Source organism: Apus apus, chromosome 3 (genome assembly GCF_020740795.1).
Source record: "Apus apus isolate bApuApu2 chromosome 3, bApuApu2.pri.cur, whole genome shotgun sequence".
Taxonomy (NCBI): Eukaryota; Metazoa; Chordata; class Aves; order Apodiformes; family Apodidae; genus Apus; species Apus apus.
In genome coordinates this window covers 64,405,842-64,425,157 of record NC_067284.1, presented here as the reverse complement: position 1 = coordinate 64,425,157, position 19,316 = coordinate 64,405,842, and the positions used below count along the sequence as shown (strand labels likewise).

The 19,316-nt window shown below is 38.8% G+C and overlaps 2 protein-coding genes across 5 annotated transcripts in view; both read right to left on the bottom strand.

The window, feature by feature from the left end:
- Positions 1 to 9,024: 9,024 nt before the first annotated feature.
- On the bottom strand, positions 9,025 to 10,561 carry LOC127382762 (zinc transporter 10-like). Its single transcript, XM_051614777.1, has one exon. The coding sequence runs from the start codon at positions 10,197 to 10,199 to the stop codon at positions 9,678 to 9,680; it is 522 nt and encodes a 173-aa protein (XP_051470737.1). The 5' UTR covers positions 10,200 to 10,561; the 3' UTR covers positions 9,025 to 9,677.
- Positions 10,562 to 14,246: 3,685 nt separating this feature from the next.
- The window catches only part of EPRS1 (glutamyl-prolyl-tRNA synthetase 1), a 40,568-nt gene continuing 35,498 nt past the window's right edge, over positions 14,247 to 19,316 (bottom strand). For all 4 annotated transcript variants that reach the window (XM_051614512.1, XM_051614513.1, XM_051614514.1 and 1 more), the window contains 4 exons: positions 19,033 to 19,193; positions 18,212 to 18,290; positions 14,880 to 14,944; positions 14,247 to 14,617 (listed from right to left, as the gene is read on the bottom strand). In XM_051614512.1, coding sequence (XP_051470472.1) covers positions 14,467 to 14,617; positions 14,880 to 14,944; positions 18,212 to 18,290; positions 19,033 to 19,193 — 456 coding nt within the window. In that variant the 3' untranslated portion in view covers positions 14,247 to 14,466. The remainder of the gene's footprint in view (positions 14,618 to 14,879; positions 14,945 to 18,211; positions 18,291 to 19,032; positions 19,194 to 19,316) is intronic.

Here is a 19,316-nt window from a genome sequence, read left to right as displayed (position 1 = left end):
TTCATCATTCTTTACAAAGCATACATTGCTATCCAGTAATAAACCAGCATGATCAGGGAACACTATCATGTTCCTTCTACCAAAGGTTTTGATGTCTACAACCAGAAACTCATTAAAGACCTCAGAAATTTCTCCTTTATTCTAACTCTGAAGCACTTGCATTGTTACTGCTGTTAATTGAGTTTGATCCCTTGCTTCAATATATCTTTTAAATGTGGCCTGTCAATGCCTACTAAATTCTGTGTACAAAACCAAAGCCTTGCTTGCATATAACCCAAGAGGCTTCTTAACCTCTGAAATGGACCTTAGTAGCCATTCAGGGGACAATCTCCCATGAATCTGTCAGGATTAACACACACAACTCCCAAATAACTGGAGATTCTTGTGCTTGTCCTTCACATATTCAATGCCCAAGCAATGAAAGGACCTTGCAATATTCAATTTAACAAATGCATAAAAATAAATGTACCGAAAAGAACCTTACCATAAACACAATAATGGGAGCAGAGAGCATAATTTACATCAACACACATTTCAGCTCTGTAATTACATCTATCAACATGAGACCTTTTAAACAATGCCAAATAAAAAGCAGTGTGTCATAAGTAGAACTAAAAGAAGAAAAATATATAAGAGATATAGAAGTTAAATTGTCTATTAGATACAAACTTTAAAGTTACAGACTACATCTTCTTTACTATAATTAATGATAGAAAATACAGCATCTGGCACTCCACTTACAATTAAAAAATAAACTGAAGTACAGCTCATTGCACCTGCACAGAACTGAAAAGAATTCCCAACAGTTCTTATTATAGGAAGATGTATAATCAGTAGCTGAAACATCATTGATCCTCCTGTGCAAAATATGTATTAATTCTCTTTGCAAAAACACCAAACGTTATAGCCCTGAACACACTTCAACAACATAACAATATCACAGTTATTTTGAAGAAATAGTGCTAAAAACACTATTTTCAGTAAATAAGGCTGTGACTAGGTCCTCTGACATGGAGCACAATTAGAGATTACTCACTACAGAAGTCAGAAACAATGTGTTTAGAGCCCCAGCTCTGAAGCTGTGTCTGCTGATCCACTGAGTCTTCCTTCTTCTGCCTGTCAAGCTCACACATCTTCCTCTGCTTCTCTCAACACAGCATTGGTCTGAAAGCCACAAACTGGCACAGGACACAGACAGCAATGTCTGTGCTGGGTTAGACCAGAGGCTCATCCTTGAACCATTTCCAGTTTCCATCTACACCTTCTGGAGATGGGGGATCCAAACCTGCACAGTCTTCAGAACACAGACCAAATTCAGATATCAGCGACAGATTCATATAGGGACAAAGCAAAGGTCCTAACTATTTCCTTTACTCTTTTCCCAGTACTGCCTCACATTTGAATCACTTTTGTCTTCTGAACATATAGCAGCCATTTTCAGGGATCACTCTCTGCTGCTTTCTGTTTCTCATCTTCTGACCAGTTGCTTTTCCATGCAACAGCCTTTCCTTTCATGCCATGGCTACTAAGAAAGCCTCTTGGAAATCCAAGCTTTTGTTCACCCCACCATACATACAAGCCTCCCTGGTCCTCTTCATCCAGGTACCACTACCACAAAAGACTCACAAAGCTGTCATCTGAACAAAGCTACACCTCTCATTCTTGTTCACTAAGTCATTGCTTTCAATAATTACTTTAGCTCAATCTTCAGAGTAAAATGTGTGTTATCCCCATAGCACTTTTGCACCTTGATCTTCTTCCACATAGTCAAAAATAAAGTTTTGTTCCTGCAGGTAGGAGCCACCAACCCAGTTACCAGGGTTTTCACTCAGCCTCCTCCCTCCTCTTGGGCACCACTGTTCTGCTTGCACTGGTCCAGTATCAGAACGTTTGACCTCAAATACTTTTAGAAAGGAACCATGTTTCTGATTTTTTTGCAGCATGCTTAGCATCCTTGTGTGTTTTGCACTGACTGCAGACATTCAACGATATCAGTTTACAGTTCCACTCATTCATGCAGTACTGGGATCACCTGAACAAGCTACGTACTATTAAACAAAACAATCAACATAAATATGCCCATCTCTCCATTCCAAACTATGCGGAGTTGAACAAATCCCTCTTAGGAGGTTCAGAAAAGGTTGTCCAACACCGTAGTTTCCTGAATTATTTGCCAGCTTTAGTTTCAGCTACAACACTGCTAGAAAAGTTGTTCCTGCAGTTTCCTCATCCTAATCAGGAGCAGGAATTGGTAAAAAACTTATGAACTGGTAAAATTACTACAAACAAGACAACTTACTTCTGAACCCCAAAGATGCAAAGCACTCCTGTAAGCTTCAAGATTTCTGTGTACCAAGTTTTTAAAGTTTTTGACACACCAATTTTTAATACTTAGCCATTGGCAGTCAGAACTTCTAGCCAACAGTCTACCTCCATCTGTGGCCATAAGGGAACCATAAGCAGCCATAAGGCTGCTTAGGGAACAGCAGAAGCAGGGTAAGTAGGTGTGATACTTTATTTGAACCTCTTTATTTGAACCTGGATCCTGCTAGTTCCATTTAATATATCCTTGGTTTTGTATCTAAAGACAGAACACTCAATGACTACTGACTTTCCCTATGCCACTCTCAGTTTTGCAGACTTCTGCCACACCCTCCTTAAGTTATCCATTTCCAAGGTGATGTTTTAAAATCTACTTAGTTATTCCCTGCACAGAAGCCATTAACAGCCATTGAAAATAGGGTATATCTGTATTATTATGAAATATTATAACAGTAACAGCAGTAATAATGGTAATTTTCTTCCACTGCTGAATGAAGAATGAAAATAAGATCACTCATAGTCTTCTGTTGCTATAGAATTTGGATAGTAAAAAAATAATGAAAATAAAGTATTCATTATGATCACTCTTCATCCTGCTTCTCAAAACCTAGGCAGATATTATTTTCTAACCCATCATAAAATTATTTGCAAAATATATTTTAGAAATTACCTGGAAGAAACCAGAGAATGAAAGAAAGACACACCCACACATCACTTTACGTGATAAAGGAGTCATGCCTCTTTTTTTATACTGTGGGGTGAAAAATATCACATTTGAACTAAAAAACTGAGGGTGACCCTTAGCACATTACATTTAAAGGCAGCATCCCTCTCTGTAAGAGCCTGAAATGCAGTGGGGGATGAAAGTGGACCTTTAAGCTTCATTCACAGAAGACCTGGTGACAGCCCTGAAGTGTCTTTTGAAGCTTGTGAAGCTTCTTTCTTTACATTAGGAATGCTGAGACAAATTCATAGCAAATCTAGGTTGAAACAATGTGATTGGCTTCTACCACAGATAAAAATGACCACAAAATTAATCACAAAATAAACACAGACCAACAGACCTTTTTGTGGAAGGTGATTAGTATGAGAGTATTCTGTCTGCAGGTGGTTTGTTCCTCATTGTGTGCTTGGTTTAGTTGTATCTCCCTCTCATTCTGCTCAGAACCATTCTTGCAAGAGGAAGATGGGGTCTCTTGGCAGGAACTGAAGGCAGGATAGCTAGGAATTCAATTTATGAGGTCTGTTTCAAACCAGCAAGCAGAAGCCTAAAAGTTAACCCTTCAGCAGTATGCATGTTCAGCAGTATGCATGAAAGTTTTATCAGTGTCCTTGGCAGAGGTGAATGTCCCTGGCTTTTTTAATTGCAGGTGTGACTCCCCAGGGCAGCCCTGAAACTGTCCCAGGGAGAGACCATGGGTTGGCTGGACACAGAGAACACTGCAAAAATTTCATTTTCTATCCCAGCAGCTGGTCTGAAGCTGACACAAAACCTGTGCCTATAGCAAACTCTCTGCTGAACAGCAGTCCAAATAAAACAATTGCAGCTAATGTACACAACTTATCAGCCTTAAAAACTATCTTGAAACTGTTTATTACTTTGAACTCAGTTATCTTACAGTGTTTTTATTTCCTTACAGCTTACTGTGATGTAAATCAGACAGTCTGTCTATGCCTTTACTACCAAACTAGTTCAAGGTCTAGAGTGAATGCAGTTACCCAAAGTTCGGTAGTACTAGTATTGTTGGAATCTAGGTTCAGAAGTTTTGATCTTACCTTTATGCTATTGCATAAACCATTCAGAAATGCTTTGCTTGCTTTATTTTCGTTCCACATTTTCCATTTAGGCCAAAAACTAGCCCCAAACATTTGCTTTTACTTGTTTTGATGCAAAATTTTCTCACTGAAAACAACTGGGCAAAGCAAAATGTCCCTCTTCTAGGGGACATGTTCCTCTTTTGAGGAACAAAGCATTCAAAACAGATCTGAAAAAAAATTAGTGAAGCATGTTGCTAAATAAACTTTCACAGTCTCTTCTCATCTGTCTCTTTCTTAAAGACTCTGAATTAGAGCTTCAACTAATATAAGTTAGCACAGATCTGGTTTCCTTTGGTGTAGCTGCTCAGAAAAGCTTTGGCAGAATTTGGTGATGGTTATTTGGCACGCTACTGGACTAAAGATGACCTTCAGAAATTATACATGTTCAGTCTTAGCTATCTGATAAACAATTAAAATTACTCTGAGATTTTCTCTGGTCTTTTTATTCCATATGAGCGTCCAGTAATGATGTATAAATCAAAGCCAGAAAATCTAAATGTTTGGTTAGAGTGGGCTTTGGTTATCTGCCTGCCAACACACTAACACCTCTCAGATTTATAGAAATAAATGCATAAGGCATATGTGCCTTCATTTATATGTCAGCAAGTGCTTAGGAGATGGATGCTACAATGCACTACATAGGCAGCATAACTCTGTGAGGATGAGGATGTACTGTGTGAATGAAGCAACTGTTTGTTGGGAAACTGCAGTGCTGTGCATTGATGAACTGGCATGACATTTTTACAGAAGAGTTGGTGCTTTTGGGGAAAAATACTATCAGCCTCATGAAGATATACTCAAAGGAGAGGTGGAGTTAGTAAAGTGGATATTGAGGAAAAGCTTTCAGGCTTTTCAGGTGTGAAAACCACAGTGAGCCAGAAGTTTGTTGTTACAGGTGTTACACATAGGGTTTCTTCCCATTTCTTAGAAAGGTCTCCATGCCATTGGACTGACAGAGTCTGGCACTCTTAGCAGGACATTTGAGACAGAAACGTTTTCAGACCCGGGAACTTATTTTTCCCTTAAATGCATATGAACTAAATGATCATGAAATTCTTCACCCTGACAACCTAAGAAACTGAAATCCTCTGGATCTCTGATGTCCAGAGCACCTCCCTCTTCTGCAGTATAGATTATTTGGCCTGTTGAATCTGAGAGCACTAAAAATACAATTGTGTGTCACTACCTGCACACTTCTCATCACTTCTCCACTGGGAAGGTCTATGGCATTAAGATACAGGTCAAGCAGCCACTTATCCACATATTTTTGCCTATCAATGTTTTCACTTCCTCTGGGATCAGTATATTTCCAACAATAGACATAAAAATTGAGTTCAGAATATTCTAGCAACAAAAGCTTCCCTAGTCACTCAGCCAATTAAAGCTAATACCTCTCTTCATCTCACTTCCTTCACACAGGTATACCCCCAAACCTCTCCTACTTAAAAACTCTGGAAAAAGACATATGCTTCCCAGCAAACCTCAGAATAAACAAACGCACTCTGTACGAGGTTCAGGGGGAGAAAGAAAGGATATTTTCCACTTCTGTGACTGCTAGCTTACATGCCACCTCTTATCTGAGTGACAGGCTGCTGGTGCTCAGTGAGATAGGAGAATCAAGGCCCAACAGCATTATCACATGAAAAGCTTGTCTACATGCCTGCTGTATTGCACCTAACAGAACATAAAAGCAACCCACTTGGCTACTAACACAGAAAATGTTTTATTTAATGAGTTCTGAACTTCGTGAAGACCATCCAGTCTCTCATGATAAGACTAGAGCTGTTTCTCACAGCCTCAGCCATTTTATGAGTGGCTCCGTATCAGGTGGGTTGGGCTGGGAGGCATCTTTGTCATTTCCTACTTCCCACCCCACCTCCCTGTACAGATCACAAGACAACAGGACAAATGTTTTCTCCACATTAAATCTTTATTAATTTTCTCAAGACAAACAACAGATAATTACTATAATCAGACTAAAGTGGTGCTTTTCAAATTGTGCTCCCCCTACCAGTTTAAAGTTGTATGTAAATAGTAGAAGAGACGCTGAACTACACAAGCAAGAGTAAGTTGAGCTCTGCCTGCAGTACAACAGGCCTCTGTATTTTTATGACTGACTTTAAAGGGTATGGCCAGTATTAAAGTTGTCTGATATTTATTGTGAGAGCCTTTTTTTTTTGTTTTGTTTAATTCTCTAAGCTGCTTATTACTTTTCCATATTCCTCATTTTTGTGCCAAAACTTTCTGCATAAGATACAAGACCTCAAAATTGTCAGAAAACTCTGCCTAAAGCTGCTCTGTCAATTCCAACAGCAACAATAAGAAAAATGTTTTGTAATTTTAACTTCTGGCAAAAGTTTCTTAAGGAAGTTTTAGTATTTCTATCTTTTAATAAGTATTTCCTGGACTTTAAGTCAAAGCAGTAAGTAGTCTGTGCTGCCCTCCACACTGCTATGAATAGCCCAGGTGGCCCAAGTACCTTTACAAAGCAGCTCCTTTAAAGAGGATAGAAATCTTCTATAACTGTAATAGCTGCTCTGGGCCAGCATCAAAAGAAAGAACAGGGGCACATCCTCCCTGTACTCCTGCTGATTTCTCTAAGTGCTAACATAGCATGGGGAACTAGACTGCTTGAGTCAAGTGCAAAGATGAACCTGGAGGACAGAGACCTTAATTTAACCTGGTGGGAGGACATGGGCACTCACAGCTAGCTGAGGGGAATTTGAACGATCAAGAGAGAGAGAGAGAGAGAGGCATAGGGAAAGGCAGGAGTTGAAGACTTAGGAGGTTGGACACAGAGCAAAAGTGTAGCAGGAACCAGACAAAAGAGAAGCGGGGAGAGGAGATAAAAGAGTAAGAGGTGAGAGGCAAAACAAACCCAGGCAATGGGTGGAGGAGGGAACTTGGGTCTGCCTGGGTAAGCAGGAATGGCAGCTTTGGAAAACACATTTACCTATGCTAGGTAAGAACATTTGTACTCACATGAGAACCTGAGGAGTGGAGATTTCAATGAGGAGCGTAGAACAAGGAAAAAGAATGGAAGGGTGGGTTGGCACCTGTAAACACCACTCTGCAGCGTCCACTGGATCTCAGACCTGGCTAACAACGCTCGCTGTAGGCACAGCTCGCTCTGCCCCTGCTGTGAGCAGCATCCAGGAAACCCAACAACTAGTTTTTCCATCCCTGACGTTAGACCATACAATGGAGGAATAAGATGAAATATTTGCTGTTGTGATTTACCATGGCACTAATATATGTGGAACAATTTGCTGCAGTGGATTTAGGTCATCAGCACCCACAAGACAGCACTGGATGACTGAACTGCTGTCTTTACTTTTCGCTTTGCCTTTTTCAAAGCAATGCAAACAATCACATACAAGAGAGGAGAGGGCTGCTTTAGATCCATTTGCTACTTGAAGAACACAGATTTGAAGGCAGCTCTCTCACTTCGCTGGAAAGCTTAAATAGTAGAGGGCTGTTCTACAAACCTTTACCCTCCAGCAAACCATCACTGATGTAAGGAGATTGCTTGGGTCTCCCTGAAGGTATTGCCTGTGGACAGCTGGATTGCACCAGCAGGATTCAGAGACCATGCTCATCCACTTGAATTTCTGCTAGTGGCGTTGATGCACTGGAAAATTTGCCTTGACTGTGATCTCCAGGAAAGAGTATCTTTTCCTCATACATAGCATGGCGAGAGAGAGATGGAACTCCTCTTTTTAAATGTTTTTAAATATATACATAAAGTGTACATATAAAGCATGTAAGTACACTTTTCAGAGTACAGCTATTCAAGGAATAATGTTTCTTTTAAAAGAAATGTAATAAAAATCCCACCAAGGTTGAATATAGAAAGAATTAAGATTAAATAAATGTGAAAATTTACCTAAATAGGGATTATAAAATCAAGTCCAGAAGAAAGGAGCATTCCCTCTATGGTATAAAATACCATTGTCTTGCCTGTAGGCATTACAGCAAGCAGAGAAGATTCACCATACCAGAAACAGAGAGGCAAAACCACCAAAAAATCTACATACTTGTCTGTTATGGGATGGTATAAAATTAATCCCTTGCTATGCAACTGAAATTCAGTTGAAAGCAAAATGGTGTAGCCAGGTATTTGGACATGAGTCTACCAGAGGGAGAGGGATGTCTGTGTTGTCCAAGAAAGCTGTTGGGAGCAGGATCCTGGAAATTCAGTGAGAACAGCATTTACCTACAGAGTTGCCACAAATTTCAGTTAATTCCCTATTTGCCTGAAACTCTACATACCTTTCATTTTAAGTGCTGATGTGTTCCAAGTCCCTGATTTCACCCAGAGGCACAATATTGGAAGCTGTCTTCCAAGAAGCCATTGGAAACAGAGACTTTGTCAGGAATTGATGACAGTTCCTAACATAAAAGCCCGTTAAATCCCCCTAGTAATTACATACCACAACTTTAGTCTAAGAGCAGCTCAAATTTTAAACAGTTGAGCATCTAAACAAATGAGCAGCAAAATAAGTTGTGCATCTGTACAGCAGTAAAAAAATCAGTATGATCTGAACCTTTAAATAATGAGCAGAAATCTATTCCACTTCAAGTCCTACAGAAAACACATTCGGTGCTGAAATGTGAGCTAACAAATTTTTTATTACCTCACCTAGAGGAGTACATAACAGCAGCTACGTTATTAGGTGGGTTCTCTCAGCTTTCACCCCAGGATTTCCAGTAAACGCTTTGCAATTGTCTGGTTCCTATTCCAACTGAAATATTTCTATTTTTAAGAAATATGCTCTTATGCGTATTTATACGTGCAGAGAGAGAGAGCACATGCAGGTATCTTTTGTCAAATAAAGTTAGATATTTCCTTCAGGAATAAAAAAGGAGCCCCCACCTCTCCTCCCAAATGTAGAAAACTGGAAATCCTATGATACAAAAAAGAAACTGAAAGGCTAAATAAACCTCTGTGCACTCAACAGAACCTCCTGCAAAAAACTTATGTAGAGTATCACTGTGTCTCTCCTGCCCCTCTTCAAAGCAGAGGTTAACAAACATCAGCAAAGAATACTTCAGCTCTGCATTTGCAGGTTTTTTGGTCAGCATTCAAATATTCCCAAGAAAGTTGTCTTCTACCCTCAAATCAAGGAAGGCTGAGGCTCTCCTTTTGCCCTTATCTATTATTTTGTTTTGTACAAACTGTGAACACCTCTCAAAAGATAGCTATGTCTTAGACAAAAATTACAGCAAAATTACTAAAGCATTGAGAGTGGAGATTGTGCATGACTGGTATTTCAGGATTAGGTATTTCCTAACAGGTATCTCTTTAGGGTGGTAGTGCACCTTGTCCTGGGTTTGGCTAGCCAGTGAATTAGGTTGAAAGTTTCACTTGTAGATCACTGTAATCCTTGGAAAGTCAACATGTACACTACCTGAATATTATTTACTGAGAAGCACATGTGGTGATAGCTGGAAACATGTATGAGTTCAGACACAAAGACCAGTACCACTGCTAACAAAGTAAAAGTATGTTTTACTTGCTGATCTCAGAGAAGCAGTTAACAGTCTCTAGAAAAGCCATTAAGCAGAATTGTAGAGGGCTGGGAACGTTGAGCAACCGCATTAGGTTCTTTACCTGTTTCGGTGTCTCCATGGCGTGCATGACAATAACAGCAGTCCAGGAAGATAACATAGTTGAACACATTGAAGAACAGACCTACAATCCCAACAATAAGGACAAGCAGTGCGTTCTCAGTCTTCTGCGGATTGATAAATCTCTTGATTGCCTCGACGAAGATGCTAAACATGAGAGCGGTGGCAAAGACGGTGTTGCCAAAAGCCCCCAGCACATCTGCCCGGCTGAATCCGAAAGTGCTAGCCTTGTGCCATCTGACACGACTTAACCTGACCCCGAACAAACCGATGATCATGGAGACCAAGTGAGAGAGAACAGCGAAGGCGTCTGAAGCTAAGGAAAGAGAATTGCCAACGTAGGCTACTGAGATCTCAACAGCAAACAGCACAAGGCTCACCACGCACATGAGGACGAGCCTGCTGCTCCTGCCTGTGTAGCGTCCCATTTCTCTCGCTCTCCTTCCCTTACTCTGAAGTTCTGTGCAAGGAGCAAGCTGCTGCCTGCAGTTCTGCCCTTCCACCTGTCAGCACTGCTCACATGCGGGAGCCGCTTTTATAGGAAGCAGTAAAGCAATAAATCAGTTTAAAGGGCAGTTTAGCAAGATTTGTCATGTGAAGGCAGCCTCAAGGCTCCCATCCTGTAGGCGTTCCACCCTCAGGAGGCACTTTTTTTTTTTTCTTACAAAAACAAAAATAAACCAAGGAAGTCTACAGGGATCACCAGCACTTGCTATGCTACCCAATGGCACTGTCCTAAAAACTGAGTAAGGCCCAGACAGGAGATCACAAGAAGGTGGTTCAGAATTTTAAGCATTTAAGAGAAGGCATTTCTTTTGCATAAAACTCTTGCTCTGATGCCTGTTTCAGCCATTTCTGTCACCAATAACTTTAGTACTGAGAAAATACTACTACATGCCTGGGGAGGAAGACAACTGAAATCCTTGTTGGGTGGATGCTATTTTTTAAGAACATGCTAAACATGAACTGCCTGTGAGGCACATGGACCATGTTGTCCATAGAGCAAATTTCAAAGACAAGGAATTATCTTATATTTTAGTAACCCAGAGTTCTCAGCTGCTTGCACTTTAGCACATTGTAGCACTAGCCATGGAAATGGAGCAAAGTTTTTAAAATATGTAGCCAGTAGACAGAGCAGTTGAACCTTAACAATAAAACCAAAGCACATTTTTTTCTTTCCCATTAACAAAACTCTGCCTGTCTCAAAATCCCAAAGTGATCCTCATACGCTTGCAAGGAGGAGTCAGATTTGGGGAAAGCACAATCAGAAGTTAAGGGGAAAATAGGAGCTCCAGAACTCTTAGCTTGTACTTGGTGCCATTTCTGGAACAGAGCAAGAACCTGAAGCAGTTCTGCTTTTTTTTTTTTTCCTCACTCATTGTTGTACCTGTTGAACTCTTGCGCGTATGCGCAGTTTATGCCCTCAAAGATGACGGTGAAGGAAGTCTAGCTGCTAATAGCACACTAGGCAATAAGGATGATGAGGTACCTTCCTTGAAAAGTTTATGATCTGTTTTTTGTTTGAGATACCCATCTGTGTACACATATCCACACACTTAGTTACAAGACAAAACGGAAGGAAATTACATGCAGTACAGCCACAGAGAGATGAGATAAGATGATAATACTGATAACCTGAGCTGACCAACTGTCCCTGCTGGCCTTAAGACTTCCCAAGGTGAATTCACTTTAGGTTAAAAACTCAAACACCCACCCCCAATTTTCATTTATTTTTTTTTGCTCACGGGGTTTCAACAGCCAAACTATTTATGTTTAAAGTCCAGTTTGTTAGAAACCTTGCCTGGCGACAGATGTAATTTTTAACATTTGGTAATTTGTCTACCTGCACACTGCAACTCTTGAGGGTTCCCCCCAACGTGTTAAGAACACCATTAACACTGGAAGGGTGAATTACTGGAATTACAACATTGAAACTGGTATTTGCTCTTCCTCTTCAAATTCCACCTGTGATACTACTTCTATTCCAGCTATTTCTATGGTCTTCTCTTCCTTCTTGTATTAATGCTCAACTATGTAATTATTTTATTGTCTGAACAACAGAGCATGAAAAGTGAGAAAAAAAAAAATTAAAGAGTTATTCTCCTTTCAATGGAAACAGACCAAGGTCAAATTTCAGAGCTCTCAAAAGCCATGTCTTATATAGGGTTTCTATTACAAAAGCAAGAGCTGGAGCTAAATGAAGCATTCCCTTTGCAGCAGAGATAAAATGCTCAAGTGAGCTCTATTTTGTTAATAAGCAGTAGCACCATGTTAAGGCTGTTCCACTACACCCCATCTTACTATGCTGTTTAACTCAAATTTATCCATATACAAGAACTAAGGTATGGTAAGAGATTTGCAATTCTTTTATAAACACAAAGTAGTATCATTTAATCAACATGGTATATTATTCTGGTTCATATACTTATTTTTAACAGACACAATCTACTAGAAGTTAAAGTTTCCACACCACTATAATTAAAAGTATGGATGTTTCTATATTGCTTTATAGATAGCCCAGATTGTGCTTCTGGTGAAAGGATGCTTGACATAGGTATGTCTCTGACAGGCTGTAGCCTCTCTGTGGAAGATCACCACAGAGATGAGTCATTAACATTCCAGACACTTCAAGCCCTACTATCACCAGGAAGAAACATGCTCAGGAAAAGAAAGGGGTGGGAGGGGGTGGGGGGGAGTGGAAAGGGCTGGCCTTCTGTGAAATCTCTGGCTTCAAACAAACCCATTTGTAGGTTGAGAGCAACTCATTTCTAGGAACAGTGTTGTCAACATGTTTACTCATGAATTTGATCCAGTCAACTGGTTGAAGGTTGGCAGTTCAAACTGATAAGGTTGCAGCAGAGAATGCATTTCGTTTTGCCTTTCCTTTGTTCTGCCCTATGAACAGTTTCCTTATCTAATTTTTAAAATAATGGTGTTGTAGAGTTTCAGTGGGAGCTGAAAGTGCTGATTTCTTCTTAACAGTCTGTTTTGCTCTGTCAGAACTCTTGGCACGCTCCTGTCTCTCATGCCCGAGTACACTGAAGCTGCTGGTTACTGCCTCTCCCCTTTCCCCAGCACGAGAGTGCTATACAGGCAATACCTCTGAAGTCTTAGTTAGCCATCCTTTGCAGCTGGGAAAACATCGCTCTGCTATTACTACTTACTTGCTCTCAAGTATAATTCCAGTCAGTGTTAGAGACAGCATACCTGGATAGAAAAACCTTAGGGCCACTCTTCTGATACGTCCACCAAAAACAAAAGAGGAAGGCATGCACTGACAAATCATTCCGCAAATTCTTTGCTTATGACTACACCTGAGACTTTGTCTAATGAGAAAATACAGAAACAGACGAATGCAAAAAACCTGGGGTATTATCACAAAGTGCATGATCCTAAACTGACTGGCTATGGGTTCAAATGTAATCAAAATTTGATGGGGAAGGCTGGCCACAGAGATGTGGGCAAAAGCAAACATTTTGCATGCTTTAGAAAGCAGAAAAGTGTGAAGGGCTGGGAATAGCACTGTAAGTCACCTCTATGCTTAAGGCTTTTAGACTATTGATGCTACATAAAAATAGGGGCTTGGAAACAGGTAGCTATGCAATATTGTCCCAGCAAGAGTTTGGGAAAGATCTCACTGGTCCAATTTTTAATTGCCAAGTTTTCACTCAAATGTTCCCAGGAAAATGGTTGTATGTAAGTCTGCCTTCAAAGATGCAGCATATAGATCTTTAAGCATGTGTTATCCAACAGTTATTTAGTCCCAGGATTCTTTCTCTTTTTTTTTTTTTTTTTTTTTTTAAGTCATTCTATGCTCAGAGTGGAAGGAATTTTATTTTTAAAATCATTTCGTAACTCTGCAACATCCAGCCTTCCCTGCTAAAGCAACACACAGTAAGTGCAGGGAAAGCAAAAGGGGTTTATGAAATGTGCTATAGATATAACCATAGCCTAAAAATCTTAGCACTGAAAATACCTCTCTTCATATTGTCTTTGCATTACTCACTGCAGTATCACTGTAAGACAGCTATAAATGCCAATTGCTGAAGTAAGAGAAACAAGGCTTAGAAAAATATTTGCAAGAAATTATATTCACCTGCATCTTGCTAACAATATGGCATCTGACCTAAGATACCCTTTCAAACTTGTTTTACAATGGGGTGAAAATATTCCTTGAAACATCTGGCTCCAGAAGGAGTTTTCAAAAAGGGTAGAGTTCACCTTGCCTACAAGTTAGCAGGAAGTCTGTACTGAAAATTGAAAAATTTGAAAGCAAAATTAAAAGCAGATGTTTTCTCTATAACGTTTATGCTGGCACACTAAACTGTACTGTCAAGGGTTTATAACATGCTCTCCAATCTTTCAGGTGTTTTCTCAATGTACAAGAAAATATATGCACCAAAAAGGAAAAGAGACAGGAGCAAAGGATCCTTATCCACCCCACTGAGCGACACAGAAAAAAAGCCCCAAAGCACTTTACAGTTCACAATACATGTTTATTATTAGAGATGTTTAAAGAAAAGTCGGTGAATTTCTGCTAGCCTAAAACTGACAGTCAGGGGGAGTTATGGTTTATGGCTTTGTTTTTTGAATCATTTAAAAAGTCGCAAAACTGATTAAATTCGAGGGCTATTTCAGTCTCATTAAAAAAAGTTCAATTCGCAGATAAAGGGAGAAGGTGCTTTCACAAGTAATTTAGTAGCTACGACCAAAGAGGGTGTAAAACTTGGCAGGATTTTTGCCGCAGACACATCTTGCCCCACACTGTAGTTCACGGAGGGGCTGGAAAGGTATGCAGAGGCTTTTTGCTCCCATAGAAGGGGCACCAGGCTCAAGATCTTGATCCCTGAAATAAAAGCATACTCATAAATACTTTTATTTAAAAATGAAGGTACAATAAAGTGTATTATCCATAAAAATCTCATAAGCATGCTGATTAGTCTGAAAGTTTCAGAACTAGGGGACTAAATACATGGAATTTTGCAGGACAGCAAGAGTCAAGAGTGAGGATTGAGCATCAGTGATACACCTAGAGACATCCTATATTCCTGTTTAATATTCAAAACATTTTGATCTTCACAGATACTCTCCAGTTCAGTTATTATTACCTGGCAGTGGTCTTCTTGATCCAATCCTCGCACTCAATTTCCCCACAAAAAGGGATTTGGACAATCTGAAGGAGTGAGAGGGAGGCAGAGAAAAGAAAAAAGTTACTCATCTAGAAAAAAAATCATCCTTGTTTCTGAAGATTTCCAAACTTTAAGATCTCATATACACTCAAAGTGGGAAATGTTCTGGCTGCTACAAGTAAATTTTAATTACTCTCTCTCATCAGAGAAATAGATGAGCACAGTCATCCCTCCATAGTACAACAAGGAAAAACTTACACAAACCCAATGCAGCATTTAAATCAAGTCAGGATGCCGAATTTTTTTTTAAACCCAATATATCTTTCTTCCATGGGAAGTTTTCCCCTGAAATACTCATTTTTTTCAGGAAAATTTTAGAACTTGGACTGCAGAACAAATGCTTGCTTACATACAGTTAACCCAATGCTTTCCTACTAGCACTTCCATTTTAATTCCATTACTATAAATTTTCATATTTGCAGAACAAGGCAAGGGCATACATATTTCAAAAAAACAGATTCACCAACAGCACATTTTTCCTGACGGCAGGAGGAAGTGGTGCATATTTACCTGCCATTTTCTTCATTTAGTTTCATTAAAATTGAAATGATAATCTCATACATATTTCTCAGTATTATTCTTTGCTATTGTAGCATCTCTTTTCCCAAGTTTTATATTCCATTTACTGTTGTTGTGGGAGTTTTTTCATTTTTAAAGGACTTTCACAGTGAAAATTCTGTTTACTACTAAAAAATTACTGTTCAAAAGACACCACCTACACACATTTGAACACCCGTGTAATGCTAACAGCAACAGCAGCTACAAATTCAGCCTTCACAGTGATTTTAATTCTATCCAAACTGTGAAGAAGGTTTGTTCATCTGAGGCTTTCTTTTACCCAATTTACATTCTTAGTGTAAAAGTCTTAATTTCTCTGGAGCTGGAACACACCTTTTACTAGACTTCACTTTAGAGCTTCACTTTCTTGCAGCTGAAAAAGGAATCATTACAACTCTACAATACTGTTCTTGCATTATTCTTTTATCAATTAAATTAAATGTTGTTTAAATATCTATGCAATTATTCTTAAGAATTTCAACTAAACTTTGCATGCCACTAAAAAGAACACAGAAGCAGCCTGCATTTTTAAAGAGCTCATAGTCTACACTGCCATTATAATAAGTGGAAAACAGCAACAGAAATTAATGGGGAGTACTTTAGCTTACAAATTTTATTCTTAAACAGTAGTCTATATTAACATAGTGTAATTTCAAGAAATTACAGAATATGTATGTTTTAAAATTTTGTCTGTACAACACATGTAGGTAGAGATTGAAACAGTCATAAAATGATGTACATATTATTTTTAATTAAGACATGATAATTATAATACACTTATATAACCTGAGTACCAAAATGGTGCAAGAATGTACAGAGTGTAAAAATATTTGTTCACATTTCCAAGTTTAACTACATTATAGACTAGATTATATTAGAGTTCTAAATGCAATACAAGTAGTTTAATCCTCTTGGCCCTCTCTAGAGTCTAACTGTACACAACAGTGAGTGTTGGACACTGAAGACCAGGCATTTTACCCTCATCATAGGCAGAGAGTATTATCTGGAATCTCTGCAGTATGAGAAGAAAGAGGGTTCTATAGCATTTAATCAGAATTAAAGGATAACAATTTATGTCACTGTACAAATACAGAAGTAGCTTCACATTCCACTCTTGCTCTTGGAATGAGCATGACTCTTCATTTCAGTTTATTTATTTATTATACTATTTTACTGTCTCTCTTAAGCCTTTTTTTTTTTTTTTAAAGAGCTTCTATCTTCCTGTTTCAAACTGGAAGACTTCAAGACTTATCTGTCTTGAAGACAGTCAAGCAGAGATTCAGAGAGCTTGTTTAATGCAAGAAGCGAAAGATACACGATGACACATCTTGAAATCACAATGCACGAGAGAAGCAGTACTAGCTGAACATTTATGAGAGCACAATTAAGAAGAAAGAATTAAGTTAATAAGTGACTTTTGGTTTCTAAATCTACCACCAGAATCATGAGATACTTTAGAGACATTTGCACCAAGAAAAATGATACCTTGCAGTCAGTAGGAAGAGCCCAAAGCTATTTGGAAACAGTATTTCACACTTGTATTTAGTTTTGTAGAGGAAAATAAGACAGTACTATTGTAGCACCTATGCACAGAACGTCTAAAAACCCTATATCCTCCCCTTCATAAGCATGCTATATCAATCCCCTCCTCTGAATCTTGTTATGAACTGAATTTATGTGCAAAAGAAATGCAAGAAAAAAGTGTGATGGAAGGTCAAGCCTAATCAATAATAACTTAGAACTATGAATTCTTGGTATTTGTACATTTTCCATCAGAAATTCTGAAATTTTCAGAGTATATCTAATATGTACATAAAAAACTCGCGATCTCTCTTTATAAAATACAGCTTTAATGACTGATCCTAGAGATCCTACTTCTTGAATCTAAACACATGCACAATTCCACAATCTGAGGTTTCTGACAGAATTTAAAGGTTAAGAACTTCAGTCACTGTATCTCTGAAAAAGCAGCAGCAGCTCAATTCTCTGCTGAAGACTTAATCTCACCTCTAACCCTTAAATACTTTGCCAGAACTTTAAATTTTTCACAGATCTCTAGATCAGTAGAGTTTAATCATCCAGTTCATGGGTTATTCTTACTATCCACCCAAGGAGGTTTCTGACTTGCAGTAATTCTCAATGAACCCAATGGCTTCCAGTCAGGTCATAAAGGCAAAATTTCCTTGACGTAAATAGCATGTACTTTAAACTCTTACTTGGACCCTATTGCGAGATTTGACAAGTGTTTTTCACTGTTTGCATTAGAATGACTGCAAATTGTTCTTAATCTGAATAAAATGTTTACGTTCATCTCTCTGAAAAGCACTTTCTGATAAAAAACATAGCACTCCAAATGCAAATCACCAAACTGCAGCAGTGTAAGTCACTTCAGGACACCCCGTTACCTCTGGCATAGGACTAAATTTTGAACAGTGGCAGCCTAAAACACCGTGTTTAGTAAATATGGAGTTTTATCAAAAGAAGAAAGCAACATGTATCACAATTTTTGAGAAAGCTAATTTACTTCTGTGCAGCTCTACAGAAGAAGCTTCATCTGCTTTTGAGTGGAGAGTTCCATAAAAACCACAACAGTATTTTTTTACAAGCATTGAAATTTCAAGCCGCTGATTATTTTTAAGGGACAGAAATGTGTGCAGGCACTTACCAGGACAGAATTAACTAAATTTCCTTACCTTTCCTGAATCAAGCTCTTTTTGAAAGTCCTCCATAGTATTGGCCACTACCATATGACTTTTTAGGTCTTCAGAAGCTCTAAAAAAAGGACAAAAAATGTGGTTAGGGCATGTTTATGTGCACAACCTCACAGGCCAAATAAACAGTTTTCAGAGTCAGTTAAAACAAAAAGTTACAAAGAAGCTATATATTCATTTGAATCTTCCTAATCAGGTTATGTCTTTTTAACACTTCTGCCCTCAAAGAGAAAAATTTTGATTTATTGCCAATGGGCTGTTTCCCAGGCTGCTGCACACTTCCCCATGTTAATTCACACCATTGTGCATGTCAGTTCAACAGTCACCAGCTGGAGATAGAAACAGGTAATTACTAGAGATGTAGATTTCCTTTTTTAAATTGTGTTCTAAGTATCAAAATGCTTCATTTAACCAGGCAAGTTACTGTTAGTATCCAATTTTCATTACCACAGAAGTAGGAAAACTCATCTGCCATGGTGCTGGATCAGAACCCTGTTCTTTCTCAGTGTACTTATGAACAACAATTTGAAATTACAGACATGCAAAGGATTTTGGCATTTCCGCTAAGTGCAAATATCGGTTCCAAAAGCATTTGACTGCTTATAAGAAAATAATCCTATGAAAGTCAATGGGATATAGGGTCTTAAAATACACTTCAGAACACAGAACCTCAACTACTGAAGTTTCTTGGACAACATTGTATCTTTCAAAATTCTCTACCAGAAGCATCTCTTGGGAATGAATCCCGGACATTATACTGCATCTGTGATGAGCACAGGCACTGACTGTACCTCTCAATTTACCTGTTGTAGAGGTTAGCATGAATCTCCTCCAAAATCTGCTTCAGTCTATCTTCTGCTTCATGTTCAGAAAAGGTCACCTTATGTCCTGTGTCTCTTCTAACAGCTACAAACTGTTGGCTCTTCATGTCTCGTGGTCCCACTTCAACCCTGACTGGAACACCCTTCATTAAAAAAATTTATAAGTTATGATAAGTCATTCTCAGAAGAGTTCATTTTCTCTCTCTGTTGGTTTTTGTGTGTGTGTGTTCTAAAGCCCAGATTTAATACGGAATCACTTCTAAGGT

Coding starts and splice junctions, on each gene's coding strand:
- LOC127382762 (XM_051614777.1), bottom strand. CDS start 10,199: ATGGGACGCTACACAGGCAGGAGCAGCAGGCTCGTCCTCATGTGCGTG.